At 44.5% G+C, this 17,749-nt stretch overlaps 1 protein-coding gene across 1 annotated transcript; it reads right to left on the bottom strand.

Moving 5' to 3' along the window:
* Positions 1-12,328: 12,328 nt before the first annotated feature.
* Positions 12,329-14,249, bottom strand: FUT4 (fucosyltransferase 4). Its single transcript, XM_068989120.1, has one exon. It carries the CDS (start codon positions 14,247-14,249, stop codon positions 13,053-13,055), a length of 1,197 nt encoding a protein of 398 aa, XP_068845221.1. The 3' UTR covers positions 12,329-13,052.
* Positions 14,250-17,749: the final 3,500 nt, after the last annotated feature.

Consider the following 17,749-nt stretch of genomic DNA (forward strand, 5'->3'; position numbering starts at 1 on the left):
GGCAAATCAGACTATCCAACGTTCCCACATACTCTTCCAATTTGATCATGGTTCTATAGGCCCAGATTTAATCTCAAGTATAATAACAAACAACTGGAATATGACTGAAATATTTCTTACTCTCCTTTGAGGAAAAGAAGAAGTGACAGAGATGGGGGAAGGAAGACAATATTCTTCGCTTAGATAATTATTGGGGATGGAGCTAGGTTTAGATGAATGAGACCCAAATGAATAAATAAATAATTAACTATTCACAAGGGAAGAACCTAAAAATTTCAAGATGATTTTCATATGTAATTTTGGCATAACAATGGTTTCTTTCAAATACCTTTTCAATTTAGTAAGGTGGTTCCAATATAGAATCCAAGTAATATAAATGATAGCTATAAATATGCAACATCTTATTTGTCTATTATTGTTAAAATTGGGCTTCCCTGGTGGCTCAGCGGTAAAGAATCTGCCTACCAATGCAGATTTGATCCCTGGGTCAGGAAGATCCTCTGGTCAGAGGAAATGGCAATATACTCCAATATTCTCACCTGGGAAATCCCATGGAGAAAGGGGCCTGGCAGGCTACAGTACATGGGGTCACGAAAGAGCCGGCCATGACTTAGCAACTAAACAACAGCAACAGCAATGTGTGCATATTTATCCTTATTTCTCAAGTTTGCATTTAAAAATGGGGTATCATAACTTTGGAGGACAGCCTTCCTGCTCATGGTGATTAAGTTTTTGACAGCTGTGGTGGATTCCCCAGTCCAATCTGGATAAACTCTTTTTTGGGAGGGGAGGGTCGTGCATGGTGGGAGACCAGGGAGATATGCTGAGCTGTGCACTGGAGGCTCCTGATTATTTCTTTGCTTTTAGAGAAACCGAAGTTTCAAGATGGAAAAAGTTTATTCAAAAGATGCTCTCTTGGATTGAAGCTGAAAATTTAAAATAACACTATAAAAAGGCACTTTGCAAAGGAGTTTGGTAGCTAGCTAAAACATTTTGATCTAAGTGTTATTGACATAAGGTGGATTTGTGGATTTCTCCTATAAGAATTTCTCTAAAACTAGAATAATCTATCCCCTCTTAAATATCAGCTGCTTCCCTTCTTGTTATAGTGTCATTACTCTGAAATTATGTTCATATCAAAGGCATCTTTGTTCTAGAATTATGTTTCTGTTACTAATAGACATATATTATTTAAGCTACAGACAAACAGAAATAGCTAGAAGCTATGTATGGATGTGAGAGTTGGACTGTGAAGAAGGCTGAGTGCTGAAGAATTGATGCTTTTGAACTGTGGTGTTGGAGAAGACTCTTGAGAGTCCCTTGGACTGCAAGGAGATCCAACCAGTCCATTCTGAAGGAGATCAGCCCTGGGTGTTCTTTGGAAGGAATGATGCTAAAGCTGAAACTCCAGTACTTTGGCCACCTCATGCGAAGAGTTGACTCATTGGAAAAGATTCTGATGCTGGGAGGGATTGGGGGCAGGAGGAGAAGGGGATGACAGAGGATGAGATGGCTGGATGGCATCACTGACTCGATGGATGTGAATCTGAGTGAACTCTGGGAGTTGGTGATGGACATGGAGGCCTGGCGTGCTGCGATTCATGGGGTCGCAAAGCGTTGGACACGACTGAGCGACTGAACTGAACTGAACTGATGATAAAATCTGAGCAATACCATGTGGCATGCAGGATCTTAGTTCCCCCACCAGCGATTGAACCCTTGCCCCCTGCAATGGAAGCATGGAGTCTTAAAACGCTGGACCATTAGGAAAGTCCTTCAGTAGTTATTTCAGTGACCACAACTCGAAATTATTACACTGATTTTCAAAACTAAATAATGTATTGTTGTTTAGATGCTAAGTTGTGGTCGACTCTTTTGTGACCCCATGGACTGTAGCCTGCCAGGCCCCTCTCTCCATGGGATTTCCTAGGCAAGAAGACTGACTTGGGTTGCCATTTCCTTCTCCAGGGGATCTTTCTGACCCAGGGACTGAACCCATATCTCCTGCATCGGCAGGCAAATTCTTTACCACTAAGCCATAAGGGAAGTCCCACGCATACATTACAAAATGCTATAAACTGAGTCATCTAAGAAAATTCAGGGCTATGGCTACAAGAAGTCAAGAGCTGAAATCAATGGCCAGGGCTCCATATTGTTCGAGAGTCATCACTCATTCATGTTACCGCATCCCCTGTTGTTCCTTCACTGGGAATGCAAACAACTAGAAGCTAGTGACATGATGAGGAACCTGGCACCAGATGGACCCATCAAGAAGAGCAGTTATGTTTTCTAGTCTCCTTCCCCAGCTCTGCTCAGAAGACTTGGAATCTTCTCTAGCTCTTGCCAGCCTTATCCACTTAGGGACTGAACCCCACTTCTGCACTCCCAGCCCATTGTTGTGATCCTGCTTTAAATCACATGGATCGACCGCCTGAAACAGTAAGGTTACCACTACCCATCTGGCCACACGGACACTCTTGTACTCAATCCACAAGATCAAAACTGCTATTAACTTGAATCTGTCCCTCATCACGAGGTCTCTGGGCTTTCGTTGATAACGTGGTAAGAGCTGCTGGCTGCCACCCAAACACATTGCCTCTAGTGAGTCAATTACCCTTGTCTAAACCCTTCAATGTGGGAGACCTGGGTTTGATCCCTGGGTCAGAAAGAGCCCCTGGAGGAGGAAAAGGCAACCCATTGTAGTATTCTTGCCTGGAGAATCGCACGGACAGAGGAGACTGGCAAACTACAGTCCATGGGGTCGCAAGGAGTCAGACATGACTGAGCAACTAACTTGAGCCCCTACCAGTTCCGACTCCTGCTTCTTTCCAAATGTCAGACACTGAGGTCCCAGCAAGCTTCCTGGTAAGCCAGTGCAAAACATGTGCCTCCATATTTTACAGATGAGAAAAAAATCCAAATTTAGAGGAGTTGAGAAGATTGCCCACTTAAATAGCAAAAGATTAGGGAAACTTATGTAAGTTAGGACAGAGAAGCATACCTCACAGTTACTGCAAAACTTAGACTTAATGAAAGACAGGGTACTAAAGATTTAGAATCAAATGGAGTTATATTAGAATCCTGGCTCAGGTACTATCTGTAGGACTGTACACGCTTAACCTGTTTCTCATTTTTCTTAACTCTAAAATGGGAAAAATACTAGCGTTAGTGATCTATTGTTACATACCGAATACCACTACACAAACCCTAAAACAAGAGACATACTATCTTACAGGTCCTGTGGGCCAGGAATCTGGGTGTGCCGCCCCTTGGGGCCTCTGACTCAGGGTCTCTTAAGAGGTTGTAGTTAAGATGTCAGCCGGGCCTGGGTCTCCTCTGGAGGTTCCCTCATCTGGTGGGCCGGATGCAGCTCCTCACTGGGGTGGCCAGAGGGCCTCCCCGCCCCCACCCCCCACCCCCACCGTTTCCTGTCCCAGGGTAGCTCACATCCCGTCAGAGGAAGCAATCTATAAAGCAGGAAAGGCCCCCAGAGTGGAAAACCACTTTTCAATCTAATCTCGGAACTGTCAGCTTTTCACTTCTGCTATATTCATCTCTTCATTAGTGATGAGTCACTAAATCCAGACCAAACTCAAAAGGAGATAATTACACAAAGGTGTGGATTGGAGGTCAATGGGGGTTATCTTAAAGACTGACTACCACAATGCCTAAAATGTAGAGTTGAAAAACAGAAAAAGAAATAAGTAAAGCATCCTGCACATACTAGGAGCTTAATAAATGACACATTATTAGTGAGCTACAATTTCTAGCCAAAAATCCTTGTTTAAAAGTAACAAATATATATATATATCTCCCAAAGAAGGAGGCTTGAGAAAACTTGAGATGTGACTCATTTTTATCTAAACATGTTTTTGTTTGATTAGTGTGATGGTGGTGCCTCATTGTATTTCAGAATAAGTTTCAGGAGGTAGAACAAAAAATTTTAAAGTGTTTATCTAATATTATGAGAAGGAGAAAATCACAGGGTATGGGTGGGTGTGCCTAGTTGCTAGGAGAGCAAAATCCCTATAGAGATTGGACATTTAGGTTAGTTCCATGTCTTGGCTATTATAAGCAGTGCTGCAATGAACATTGGGGTGCATGTTTCTTTTCAGACCATGTTTTTCTCTGGATATAGGCCCAGGAGTGGGATTGAAGGGTCGTAAGGTAGCTCTATTTATTTAAGGAACCTCCGTACTATTCTCCTTAGTGGCTGTACCAACTTACATTTCCACCAACACTATAAGGGGTTCCCTTCTCTTCACACCCTCTACAGTGCTTATGATAGTAATTTTAGCTGGTGTGAAGTGATATCTCATTGTGGTTTTAATTTGCATTAATCTGATAATTAGTGATATTGAACATCTTTTCATATGGCTATTGGCCATGTGTATGTCCTCTTTGGAGAAATGTCTTTGGAGAAATGTCTATTCAGGTCTTCTGCCCACTTTGGAGTGGGTTGTTTTGATGCTCTTAAGCCCACAAAGGTCTGTCTAGTCAAGGCTATGGTTTTTCCAGTAGTCATGTATGGATGTGAGAGTTGGACTGTGAAGAAAGCTGAGCACCAAAGAATTGATGGTTTTGAACTGTGGTGTTGGAGAAGACTCTTGAGAGTCCCTTGGACTGCAAGGAGATCCAACCAGTCCATTCTAAAGGAGACCAGTCCTGGGTGTTCATTGGAAGGACTGATGCTAAAGCTGAAACTCCAGTACTTTGGCCACCTAATGTGAAGAGTTGACTCATTGGAAAAGACTCTGATGCTGGGAGGGATTGGGGGCAGGAAGAGAAGGGGATGACAGAGGATGAGATGGCTGGATGGCATCACCAACTTGATTGACTTGAGTTTGAGTGAACTCTGGGAGTTGGTGATGGACAGGGAGGCCTGGCGTGCTGCAATTCATGGGGTCACAAAGAGTCGGACATGACTGAGTGACTGAACTGAACTGATGTCCTGGAGAAATGTCTGTTCAGGTCTTCTGCCCATTTTGGAGTGGGTTGTTTTGATGCTGTTAAGCATCATGGGCTGCTTGTGAATTTTGGAGACTAACTCCTTATCAGTCACTTCATTTGCAAATATTTTCTCCCAACCTGTGAGTTGCCTTTTCATTTTGCTTACTCTTTTCTTTGCTGTGCAAAAGTTTCTGAGTTTAAGTAGGTCCTTGGACTGCAAGGAGATCCAACCAGTCCATTCTGAAGGAGATCAGCCCTGGGATTTCTTTGGAAGGAATGATGCTAAAGCTGAAACTCCAGTACTTTGGCCACCTCATACGAAGAGTTAACTCATTGGAAAACACTCTGATGCTGGGAGGGATTGGGGGCAGGAGGAGAAGGGGACGACAGAGAATGTGATGGCTGGATGGCATCACTGACTCGATGGACGTGAGTCTGAGTGAACTCCAGGAGTTGGTGATGGACAGGGAGGTCTGCATGCTGCAGTTCATGGGGTGGCAGAGAGTCAGACATGACTGAGCCACTGAACTGAACTGAGGTCCTATTTATTTTTGCTATTTCCATTATTGCTAGAGATGGATCAAAAAAAGATGTTGCTGTGATTTATGGTAGACAGTGCAGAACATATACTTTTTGAGTGGAGTCCTTGCCTTAGTTTCATTTACAACCCCAAGTCCTAGCACAGTATGTGCACAAAGCAGACATCCAAGAAATGTTTGCAAAATGTTGTTGAAATCCATTTCCCTATATAATAATTCAGATTAAGACTTGTAATTCTCATGATCTAACAGAGCATTCATTTTTAGCATATTTAGGGAAGATTCAGTAATTTTGAAAAACATTACATTGAAGATCTCAGAAACACAATTCTTTACAAGTTACTTGAAATAGTTTTACAGTAGGGTTCCCCATGACACTAATAAGGTACTAAATGTTCTTTATCCCTTATATGTTTTCCTTTGACTCTTCCTCAGTGGAGTCAGTTGGTGATTATGGCTATTTTAAATACTGAGTACAGTTGAAGCAAGCTGACCGGAAATAAAAAAAATAATAATAAGCCTGTCACAAATGTGATTTTTTCCAAGGTGAGAAAGAAGCATTCACCAGAGTTCAAGAAGCTGTTGTAATCATTTAAGAGGCACTTCTGTATTTCTGCTGAAATGTTTATTCCTTGCTAAGTTCTTGACTCTTTGTCAGTGATTTTAAACTTCATGATTTCACTTCCCATTTGCCAAAGGATGCTGCATTTCACATGGGAACAAAGGTTTCTCTGGAGGACAGTGGTACTGAATGGTAGATTTTACACTGTCTCTTCATTCTCTGGACACATGTTCCTCCTTTATCCTACTTTCTTTGTCATCTCACCGTATCTTCCCTCTCCTCTTTTTCTACCTTCTCATTTTCTCTTCAAGCACTTCGTACTCATTTACCCCAACGTCTTTTTTTCCTCTTCCCCCCTCACATACATTCACCACCTGTTCTGCTTTATAATGCGTTTCTTGTAACTCTTTCATTATTGAGTCCCTTTTCCTGTCACACCTGCTCCTACCTCTACTGGCCATCATCATTTTTCAGTATTTAAATGAGCACATCGGTGTGCGTCTATTGGAGAAGGGAAACTAGGGACTGCCCCTTGGACAGTCCGAGTTCCTCTTTTCCCCTTTTAATAATTTGAGCATCAGCAGTTAAGAAGAGAGGTACCTCTGCCCACCATCACATTCCTAGACTTTAGCTCACCTCTTTTTAGTTTTTTGGCCATGATGCACAGCCTGTGGGGTCTTAGTTTCTTGACCAGGAATCAAACCCAGCTCTTGGCAGTGAACGTGCAAAATCCTAACTACTGGATGGCTAGGGTTAACTGGCGGTTAACCAGGTGGAATAACTCCCATTATTCCACCTCTTTTAAAAATGGTATTATTTAATTTAGTGCACAGAAGCTAGGGACAGTACAGAGGACATCTGAGCACTTAGCAAAATAAACTGGAATAAGAGAAAAGAGTATGCTATTTACACCCTTGGAGAGGAGTCACTGGGTTAAAGTGAAGAAGTCAGGCAAGAAAGAGCAGAGGGCAAGCTGAATGAGACCTTGTGTGATTCAGAAAAAGCAAAGTCATCACATTTCAGTTACCTTTCTAGAACCTGTGAGCTTACAGAAACCCCTTGACCAAGAAACACTCAATGTATCACTGTTGAAGTCACTAGTGCCTGGGGATATACATTATAAAAAAAAGAGTCATTTTTCATCTCATTACTTTAATCATTTTGTCAAAATATTCTGAACTTGGGTACATAAATATTCAATTTGTTATTAGAATGTGCACCTTAAAAGTCCCTGAGAAACATTCAAAAATGACTGAAATGTATTCAATGCAATTATTTACCATACTAATTGCCAAGGACTTGGCTCCCTTCTCTGATACTTAAGGCATGTGATGTATCATACATGTATATACACACAACATCAAAAACTTATGGTCACGGCATCCAGTCCCATCACTTCATGGCAAGTAGATGGGGAAAAAGTGGATGCTGTAACAGATTTTATTTTCTTGGGCTCCAAAATCACTGTGGACAGTGACTGCAGCCATGAAATTAAAAGATACTTGCTCCTTGGAAGGAAAGACATGAAAAACCTAGACAGCATATTAAAAAGCAGAGACATCACTTTGCTGAAAAAGGTCCATATAGTCAAAGCTATGGTTTCTCCAGCAGTCATATACAGTTTTGAGAGTTGGACTATAAAGAAGGCTGAGAGCTGAAGAATCGATGCTTTTGAATTGTACTCCTGGAGAAGATTCTTGAGAGTCCTTTGGACTGCAAGGAGATCAAACCAGTCAATCCTAAAGGAAATCAACCCTGAATATTCTCATTGGGATGACTGGTGCTGAAGCTGAAGCTCCATTACTTTGGCCACCTGATGCGAAGAATCGACTCACTGGAAAAGACTCTGATGCTGAGAAAGACTGAAGGCAAAAGGAAAAGGGGGCGGGGAGGATGAGATGGTTAGATAGTATCATTGACTCTACAGACATTGAATTTGACAAATTCCAGGAGATAGTGCGAGACAGGGGAGCTTGATGAGCTGCAGTCCAAGGGGTTGCAAAGAGTCAGACATGACTTAGCAACTGAACAACAATAGATTCACATATATAATGTATAATACTTATAAGTGCATATTTTATATAAATGTATTTATTTTATATTAATGCCACATCAGAGTCTCCCTCTCTGGTGCCTGCATTTTTTTTTTTTTTGCCAATTTACTGATGCTGCATAGTAAATAATTTCCAGACTGGAAGGCACTTAGGGAGGTAAATTAATTCTTTAAGGCCTAGGGTACCAGTTAGTAGAGTAAGGGCAATGGAACTAGAAGGCTGTAAGAGATGATGTTGTCCAACCCCCTCATTTTTCAGTTCAAGTGACAAAGGCTCAAAGGGGTTGTGACTAGAATAAGCACGTCTGGTTCTGCCACTATTACTGTGAAGTAAAACTGGAAGTGTTAGTAGCTCCAGTCGCGCCCAAGTCTTTGTGACACCATGGACTTTAGCCTGCCAGGCTCCTCTGTCCATGGCATTACTCTAGGCAAGAATACTGGCGTGGGTTGCCATGCCCTTCTCCAGGGGATCTTCTCCACCCAGGGATCGAACTTGGGTCTCCTGTACTGCAGGCAGATTCTTTACCATGTGAGCCACCAGGGAAGCCCCAACTATTACTGTAATCTTAGACAAATCCTTAACTACATCTGGACTTCCGCTGCCTTCTCTGTAAAATGGACAGGTGATCATCACAGGCAACATTTCTCAGGTGCTTCCTGTGTTTCCAACACTGTCCTGAGTACTTTAAGTGTCTTTTCTAATTCTCCCAACACCTTCATAAACTTTATATAATTACCTTCAGTTAGAGATGAGACTATCAAAGCACAGAAAGCTTAAATAATTTGCCCCCGATAAGACAATTGGGAAATGTTGCAAAACTGTCCTAGTAATCTAGGAATAACTAGCTCTAAGATTCTCAGATTCCAATTCTTAAATCCCTTCTAAGAAAACTCCATCAGGAAGCTTCTCAAATTCCTCTAGCTCTGAAAGTCTAGAGCAGAGTTAACAAACCATGGCAACGCCTTTGTTTACAGATGGGCAGTGGCTGCCTTTGCACCACCAACAGCAGAGATTAGTGGAGGCAATAGAGATTGTATGGTCAGTAAAACCTGATATTTACTCTCTGGTTCTTTACAGAAAAATACGTGTGCTGACACCTGCTCTAGAGCTTTGAAAGTTGAGAGTACGCGGAAACTGACAGCATTTTACAATGTACAAAGCACCTTGGCAAACGTCATCACATTTAATCCTTGTTTTGTGAGGGGCATTCACTCACTATAAAGGAGGAAGTTAATTTAAGTAACTTGCCTAATCAGGGTCACAGAGGCAGTGGCAGAACCACATACCCAGGTTTCGACTCCAGATTGTGAGCTCTTTCCATGAAGCTACCCTGTCTTCTCTAAATTACTGCTAAGGAAGGGTTTGTAAACTGGAAAAGACCTGTGAATACTGAAGGTGAGTCAGACTGTCTTCCTGTTGTCAATATCATTCCAGATGCACTCGTAATTAAACTCATCAAGCACTAAAAATAGCAAATTGAATTTGTAATAAATTGGAAAGAAAAGTTTAAGAATGCCATTTTGGAATATGTGATGTATTTCTATGTATTTTTGTACTAATATATATGAAATTTTAAGCTGCTCAACTTAGAATGACTTGAAAAATGAAATTACATAAAATGAGCAATTGCCCATTTCTCTTGCTACTTAATGAGATTAGCCTTAAAATACATTGTTTTTTCCCTTGCCTAGGAGTTTCCCATGAATAAAACTGCAATTATACCTTCCTCATGCTCAGCAATAAAAAAAATACATGGTTAGTTTTAAACAGACTTAATACTAAATAGAGTATTAGTAAAATAATACTTAATATAACAACAAAAACTTAATATAACTTAACAAAAACTTAATATAACTTAACAAAAACTTAATATAACTTAACAAAACAAATTTAAAACAAAATTTTTTTCAAAGAAAGCATAGGTGCTTCTTCCTACCCTGCAAATTCAAGCTCAATCTAAATAGCAATGATGCATCTTGAATAGCAAGTATGGCTAGCTTTAGGGATTCATTTGAAATACATGATATGAGGTGACTTGCTTTTTATTTCAGATATATTCTGTAACATATCTTGAGATTTAATTCTATAATACATATAAGTGGATATGGAGGCACCCTGAAATCACTCCAAGGGGAAAAAACCCTATTTTTCTGTCACCAATTGAGTCATCACTATGTGTTAGACACCTTTTTGTTTATTCTCTGAACAGCTCATAAGCTGCTATGAAGCCAATTCCTGCTCCATTTTACAGATGAGAAAACTGAGGTCCAGGGTTATTACTAATTTGCCTGAGGTCACATGGCTGGAATTCAAATCTAAGCTGGAGTACCTTCAAAATCCAAACTATCCCCCAACTGTCCCCATGTAGATTTCCAATAACCTCAAGATCACTGGCCAATAAGTCATAAATAGTTATTTAAAAAGTAGAATTTTTCCTTCTTTATTGAATGACTCTACTTTCATATTGTAATTCTGCCTATACTATAATATTTTAATGAGGAAATTTTATCCAGGGATTTCAATTTCTCTTTTTAAGGGAAATGAAGAACTGAAGCACCTAGATTTTAGTGAGTTTTTCAAGTCTGCAACATATGCTTACAGACAAAAGTTACTTGATGAATCGGATCATTGTACTAATCAAATGCAAAATTACTGTTTACAGCAGAATTCTGTATAAACCTCATTAATGTTGGACCTCATCCGCAATAATTAGTCACTGAGGGTGCTTATTAAATCAAGGAGGAAAAAAAGACCCCACTATTTTAGGCTTTAAATCAACTGTCTTTCTTATGGTACTATTAATGTCACTTCTAATTTATTCCTGCTCTTCAAATTAGGAGTTTGGGATTGACAGATACACACTACTATATGTAAAACAGGTAACAAGGACCTACTGTATATCACAGAGAACTACATTCAATATTTTGTAATAAGCTATAATGGAGAAGAATCTGAAAAAGAATATATATACCTATAATATATGTTATAGAGAATGTGGGGCTTCCCAGATGGCATTAGTGGTAAAGAACTGGCCTGCCAATGCAGGAGACATAAGAGGCTTGGGTTCAGTCTGTGGGTCAGAAAGAGCCCCTGGAGAAGGGAATGTTTTCCCATTCCAGTATTCTTGTCTGGAGAAACCCATGGACAGAGAAGCCTGTAGGCCACAGTCCATAGGGTCACAAAGAGTTGGACATGACTGAAGCTACTTAGCATGCATAGATAATATATGTATTATATATTATATATACAAAACTCAATCACTTTGGTGTATACCTGAAACACAACATTGTAAATCAACAATATGTTAATTAAAAAAAAAAGAATGTTACTTTAAAAAATAAGTTCTGCCAATTGCTTTTTGACAAAAGTAGATTTCAAGAGCCTTAATGATAGGGACCTTGTCTTAAATATTTTTGTCTTTCTCACACTCAGGGTTTCACACAGTGCAGGTACATGGTGACACCTAACATGCTGTTCATTCGACAGTTTTTAGTCAATGGGCATATTTTCAAAGTTGGTCCCACAGCACAGTCTCAAGGGCCACAGAAATGTTTGTATCTAGATGGTAAAGAACTGCCTGCAATGCAGGAGACCTGGGTTTGATTCCTGGGTCAGAAAGATCCCCTGGAGAAGGGAATAGCAACCCACTCCAGTATTCTTGCCTGGAGAATCCCATGGACAGAAGAGCCTGGCAGGCTACAGTCCATAGGGTCACAAAGAGTCAGACATGACTGAGCAACTAAGCTTGTACATGGCCCCAGGGAGAACTGCAGATTTTTGTAACAAAAGATAAAGTTTTCCTGCAGGCACAGATTTAGTTCTATTCCCTAGCAACTAAACATTTAACTTCAAACTGACAAGAGTCAAAAACTGCCATTAACAGCCGCCAGACTTTTTTCCTTTTGCATGATTCCATAATACAGTGCAATCTCACTCGCTGTTCTGCAGAGGGGTAATGCCAGCACCCCCGGAGGACTGACGTTCTGGGTTTAAATTTCAGCTCCTGTAAAGACACAAAAATAAATAATTCCATGGAAAATGATAGTATGGCTTCCTTTTCTATGTAAACAGGTTGGATTTCTGGGATGAAGCGAGAAGAAGGTTGCTTCTGCTTTATTTTCACATCTATAATTATGCTTTTTAAAAAATCCAGCTTATAGAAAAATGGATACAGAAGAAATCAGGAGATGATTATTCACATTGTAAAGGGATTCTCCACAGGGTTCCATTAAACACTGCGCTCTCTTATAACAGTGGATTTGACTAAAAAGCGGCCTTTCAGGAATACATTTGTATAAAGTGAGGTACACCAAATATTCACTCTCCCTCTTCTCCAAGGACAATCCAGCATCTTGTTTCCATTCATAAAGCAGGGGAACAAACAACAGTAGCTGTTACTGAAGTCAATGGAGTCTTGGACTGCCCTCCTCACCTTTCTTAGGCGATGAGGCTTTGAGGAATCCAGGTACAAGGAGTAAGACCCACTGGTGGCCACAGTCCCTTCGCTATCCTGCAACCAGGCTCTTTCTAAAACCAGGGTTTTGCAGCATTTGGCCCAGGGATATGTGAGTGGAGGAGTTAGTGAAATCTGGACTCGGCACAGGTCACAAATATAGCCTGTGGCAGATGAGGAAATTCAGAGCCTTGGACCATTGTTTCTTGTAGGTAAGCTGTTTCCTCAACTTACAAGGAGGAGGAAACGTCCCCTTCTTCATCCCTGAGCTCGGCTGCCTTTGGACAACCGCAAGTTATGCAAAAACCACGAGCACCCAGGATCCTTCCCACCAAGTCTTTGTGTTGAATGATATTAATTGGTAAATCAACTTGTTCCCATAGATTAAAAACGGGTATTTAGGAAATGCAGTCCCACGACTCGGCCGTCAAGGAGAGGCGCCGCAGAGCATCCAGACATGGCCTCCAGGGTCACACCCGGGGGGGACAGTGACCTCACTGTTGAAACCAGCCAGCCAAGTTGGGGACGCTCTTGCGTTGGTCCCCAGCCTTCTGCACAGCCTGGCAGGCCAGGCACCAGGGCTCGTCCCAGAAGGAGGTGACATGCACAGCATGGCTCCGGCGCCACCTGAAGTAGCCGCGATAGACAGCTGGGTGGCGGTCCAGGAACTGCAGGTAGGCGGCCAAGGAGGAGGCAGAAGGGAAATCGTCCACGTGGATGAAGGCATTGGAGGGCACGAAGCGCTCGTAATTGGTACGGCTGGGGCCCAGCACGACCGGCACGGCCCCGGCCAGGAAGGCGTTGCGCCACAGCTTCTCGGTGATATAATCCAGGTGCTGCGAGTTCTCGAAGGCCAGGTAGAACTTGTAGCGGGCCACCGTGTGCACTAGCTCCGCGTCGGGCAGCGGCTGCCCGGGCCCGCCCTTGCCGAACACGTCCACGGTCACGTACTGACTCAGCTGGCGGTAGTAGCGCACGCGCGCCTGGCGCTCGTCCCAGTTGCTCACCACCCAGGCCACCAGCCCCTGCTTCCGGGCCAACGGGGGGACCAGCCCCGGCGGCTGCTCGCTGGGATGGGTCCTGGGGTAGAGGTAGCCGTAAGGCACGAAGATGTCCGAGTCGGCCCTGTAGGAGAGCGTCCAGTTGAAGATGTTACCTGCCAGGCCCTGCAACCCTGGGGAGTGGGAGGGCGACTCGAAGTTCATCCACACCCAGCGCTGGCCCGGGGGCCGGGGGCCCAAGGCGCCCAGGGTTTCGGCCTCATCCTCTTGCTCCACGTCGTCCATCACCAGCCCTTTCTGCTCCTCCGCCGGGGGCATCTGGACGCCCCAAGGCGGGGGCCAGTCCGGGGGTCCCTTCACCAAGTCTCGGTGGTGGAAGAGCACCGCCTGGGCCTCCCCGTAGGCCGCGCGATCTGTGTGCAGGACGCAGCCGCTGATGTTGAAGCGCCGCTGGCAGTCGGGGGGCGGCCTGCGGGGGTTGTGTCGGCCCCTGAAGGGCTCCCACCACAGCAGCACGTTCACCGGCCGCGGCGGGCTGGGGGAGCCCCAGGGCAGAGGCGGCAGCTGCTTCCAGCAAACGTAGATGGCCAGGGTGGTGGACAGCAGGCTGACGGCCAGCAGCGCCAAGTGGGTGCCGGGCAGCCCCAGACCTCCGCGCCGGGAGCCCCGCCGGCCCCAGCGCGCGCGCATGGCGAGCGCGGGCAGAGCCGCCGCCGCCGCCCGCCGCGCGGCCGCGAGCGTGGAGCGCCGGCGCCCGCTCTCATGCTGCCGCGGCGGCTCCAGCCTTCTTAGGCGCTCGCCCCCCGCCCTGGAGCGCGAGAGGGCGGTCCCGGGATCTGAGGACCAGCGGGTCCCGCTCTCCTCCCCGCCGCTCCCCTCCCGGCGAGCTTCCAGGGCGAGGGGGGCGGACCCGACGGCCCAACCCGGCGCCGCTGGGTCCCTCCCCTCCACCGCGTCCCCGGCCCGACCGGCCCGGCCAGGCCCCGGGCGCCTCCTGCGGCACCTCCGTCCGCTCCTGCGCCCCTCCAGCGTTCCTGGATTTCCCGCTCGCGCCCCACCCGCGGCTCCGGATGCCTCTCTCCGCACACCCCAAGCCTCGGCCCGGAATATTCCCTCCCAGCTACGCCCCGGCCCTCAATCGCGGCGGCCCAGACGCTTGCCTTCCAGGGTGAGAGCCGGGTTCAACCCCTGGCGCGGGCAGGCGGCATGCACCCTCCCGAAGCCGCGTTGGCGGCGCGAGAGGAGGCGGGCACCGGAGTAGGGCAGCCTGGGGGTGGGACCGGGGAACCGCTTCCTTCCTCTTGTGCTGTCCAGGGCCGGTGACGCCTGCGGGAGGGAGGGAGCCCGCGAGGCCGAGGTGCGGAGCGGACGGAGGGGCAGCCTTGACCTTGTGACCTGCCGCCGACCCCGCAGGTTCTGCACTCGGCCTCCTCGGCGCGGCCCACAGAGGTGGTGCATTTTGTGAAACCAAGTTTTCCAAGAAAGCCTTCTGTCAAAAAGACCTTAGCTTTGCCTATCGCTCCAGCAGTGGAGAGAGAATTGTTTCTAAACAATGGAATTGTTCTGTTTCTTCCCTCCGCCACTGAATGAACGCTTCTGCCTGCTGGCTCAAAGCTTTCTTTATACCGGGGTTAGGAGAACTCATAAATGAAACGTAAAAATGTGGCCCTTGAGGCCATTGTCCTCAGGGAAATTCCTGCCTATTCAATGAGATGGATGGATGAATGAATGCCATCATTTGTTTTTCTTCTAAGCACTCAAGAAACGGCTGATCTGCATTTAGGAATAGGAAGATAATTCAAAACATAGGACTATAAAAGGATGACTAAGATAAATATCATAGCATCCAAGTTTAGGGTATAAAGGCTAAGTATCACAGTGGTACCTTCTGGTTGATCAACGAAGCAACCGAGGCATCTACCTCCACAGTGACTTAAGGAGTTTTTTCTCTATGGCTTGATTTTGAATTTCTGGATTTTGACCTTCATTTATGTAACTAAATTTTTCTTCAGCAAATTTCTAAATAGGGCATGGGCAGGCTGCTGACCTGAGAAGAGCAGGCAGTTTGAGAGAATTTTTAGAGCCCAGCGGTACATGGGTGATGTCCCAGCCCACTGCCAGGTAAGTTACAAGATGTTAGGGAAGAAATAGACTTGCTGGGAAGTGGCCAACCTGACAGGTGTTTTTGATGTTATGCCGTATGGATTTATTGTGAAGAACTTTTTCATTGAAAACCAAATACAGATTGTAAAAGCTTTCATAAAAATGGTTTCAGGTGGCACTTCCTGCCTGCCTGCACTGACAGTTTGGAAACTGAATGAACAGTGTTAGGTGCTCTGGCTATACCCATCAACCTAGTGATACTTTCTCCTACACCAAAACTTTTTAGAATGTTTTTCTTCCCATAGAATCACTTTTCAAGCTATTAATAGTTAAACAAATAGGCTTTGAAATAAGATATCTCAGTGATTCTTCAGTTTATTTTTAATTAGAAAGAAAAAGCTGTAAATGAATGAATAACTTCCTTTCAAAGGAAGGAAAGGGCATGTTGGGTTTTTTTTTAAATATGATTCAGAAATCTATACCTTTATGCCCATCCTCTCTCCCCAACTTCAGTAAAATGAAACATCATAGATAAAGCCTAACATTGTGTCTGGCATTTGGTAAATGTTAATCTGCTTGCTTATTTATTCAATTTTCCCTTGTTGTTGTTCAGTCGCTTAGTCATGTCTGACTCTGGAACCCCATGGAATGGCAGCATGCCAGGCTTCCCTGTCCTTTGCTATCTCCCAGAGTTTGCTCAAACTCATGTCCATTGGGTTGATGATGCCATCCAACCATCTCATCCTCTGTTGCCTCCTTTTCCTCCTGCCCTCAACCTTTCACAGCATCAGGGTCTTTTCCAATGAGTCGGCTCTTTGCATTAAGTGGCCAAAGTATTGAAGCTTTAGCTTCAGCATCAGTCCTTTCAGTGAATATTCAGTGTTGATTTCCTTTAGACTGACTGGTTTGAGCTTGCTGTCCAAGGGATTCTCAAGAGTTTCTCCAGCATCACAGTTCGAAAGCATCAGTTCTTCAGAGCTCAGTCTTCTTTATGGTCTGACTCTCACATCCAGAGAGAAGGCAATGGCACCCCACTCCAGTACTCCTGCCTGGAAAATCCCATGGACAGAGGAGCCTGGAAAGCTGCAGTCCATGGGGTCGCTGAGGGTCGGACTCTGAGCAATTTCACTTTGACTTTTGACTCTCATGCATTGGAGAAGGAAATGGCAACCCACTCTAGTGTTATTGCCTGGAGAATCCCAGAGACGGGGGAGCCTGGTGGGCTGCCGTCTATGGGATCACACAGAGTCGGACATGACTGAAGTGACTTAGCAGCAGCAGCAGCAGCTAACATCCAGACATGACTACTGGAAAAACCATAGCTTTGACTAGACGAACCTTTGTAGGCAAAATGATGTCTAGGTTTTAAAAATACTGTCTAGGTTTGTCATTGCTTTTCTTCCAAGGAGCAAGTGTTTGACCCCTGGAAAAGGAAATGGCAACCCACTCCAGTATTCTTGCCTGGAAAATCCCTATGGACAGAGAAGCCTGTTAGACTACAGTACATGGGGTCATGGAGTTGGACATGATTTAGCAACTGAAAAACAACAACATAACCAATTAACAATGTTGTGATAGTTTCAGGTGAACAACAAGGGACTCAACCATACATATATGCATGTATCCAATCTCCCGAAAACTCCCTTCTCATCCAGGCTGCCACATAACGCTGAGCAGTGTTCCATATGTTATACAATAGGACCTTGTTAGTTATCCATTTTAAATATAGATGTGTGTACATGTCCATCAAGATTAGTATTTTTAAAAGCTCACTTGTGAAAGGAGATGAGTATACACATGAGATGGGCTTCTGGCATGCTGGCCATGTTTATTGATGTGGGCACTGGTTAATGGGTGTATTTGGTTGAGGAACTTCATCAGACCGTATGCTTACATATGTAATTTTATGTATGTATAGTATGTCAATAAAATGTTGCTAAGAAACAAATCATTCTGTCATCAGTCGTGTCTGACTGTTTGGACTGTAGCCCCCCAGGCTCCTCTGTCCATGGGGATTCTCCAGACAAGAACACTGGAGTGGGTTGCCATGCCCTTCTCCAGGGGATCTTCCCAACCCAAGGATTGAA

Source organism: Capricornis sumatraensis, chromosome 16 (genome assembly GCF_032405125.1).
Source record: "Capricornis sumatraensis isolate serow.1 chromosome 16, serow.2, whole genome shotgun sequence".
Taxonomy (NCBI): Eukaryota; Metazoa; Chordata; class Mammalia; order Artiodactyla; family Bovidae; genus Capricornis; species Capricornis sumatraensis.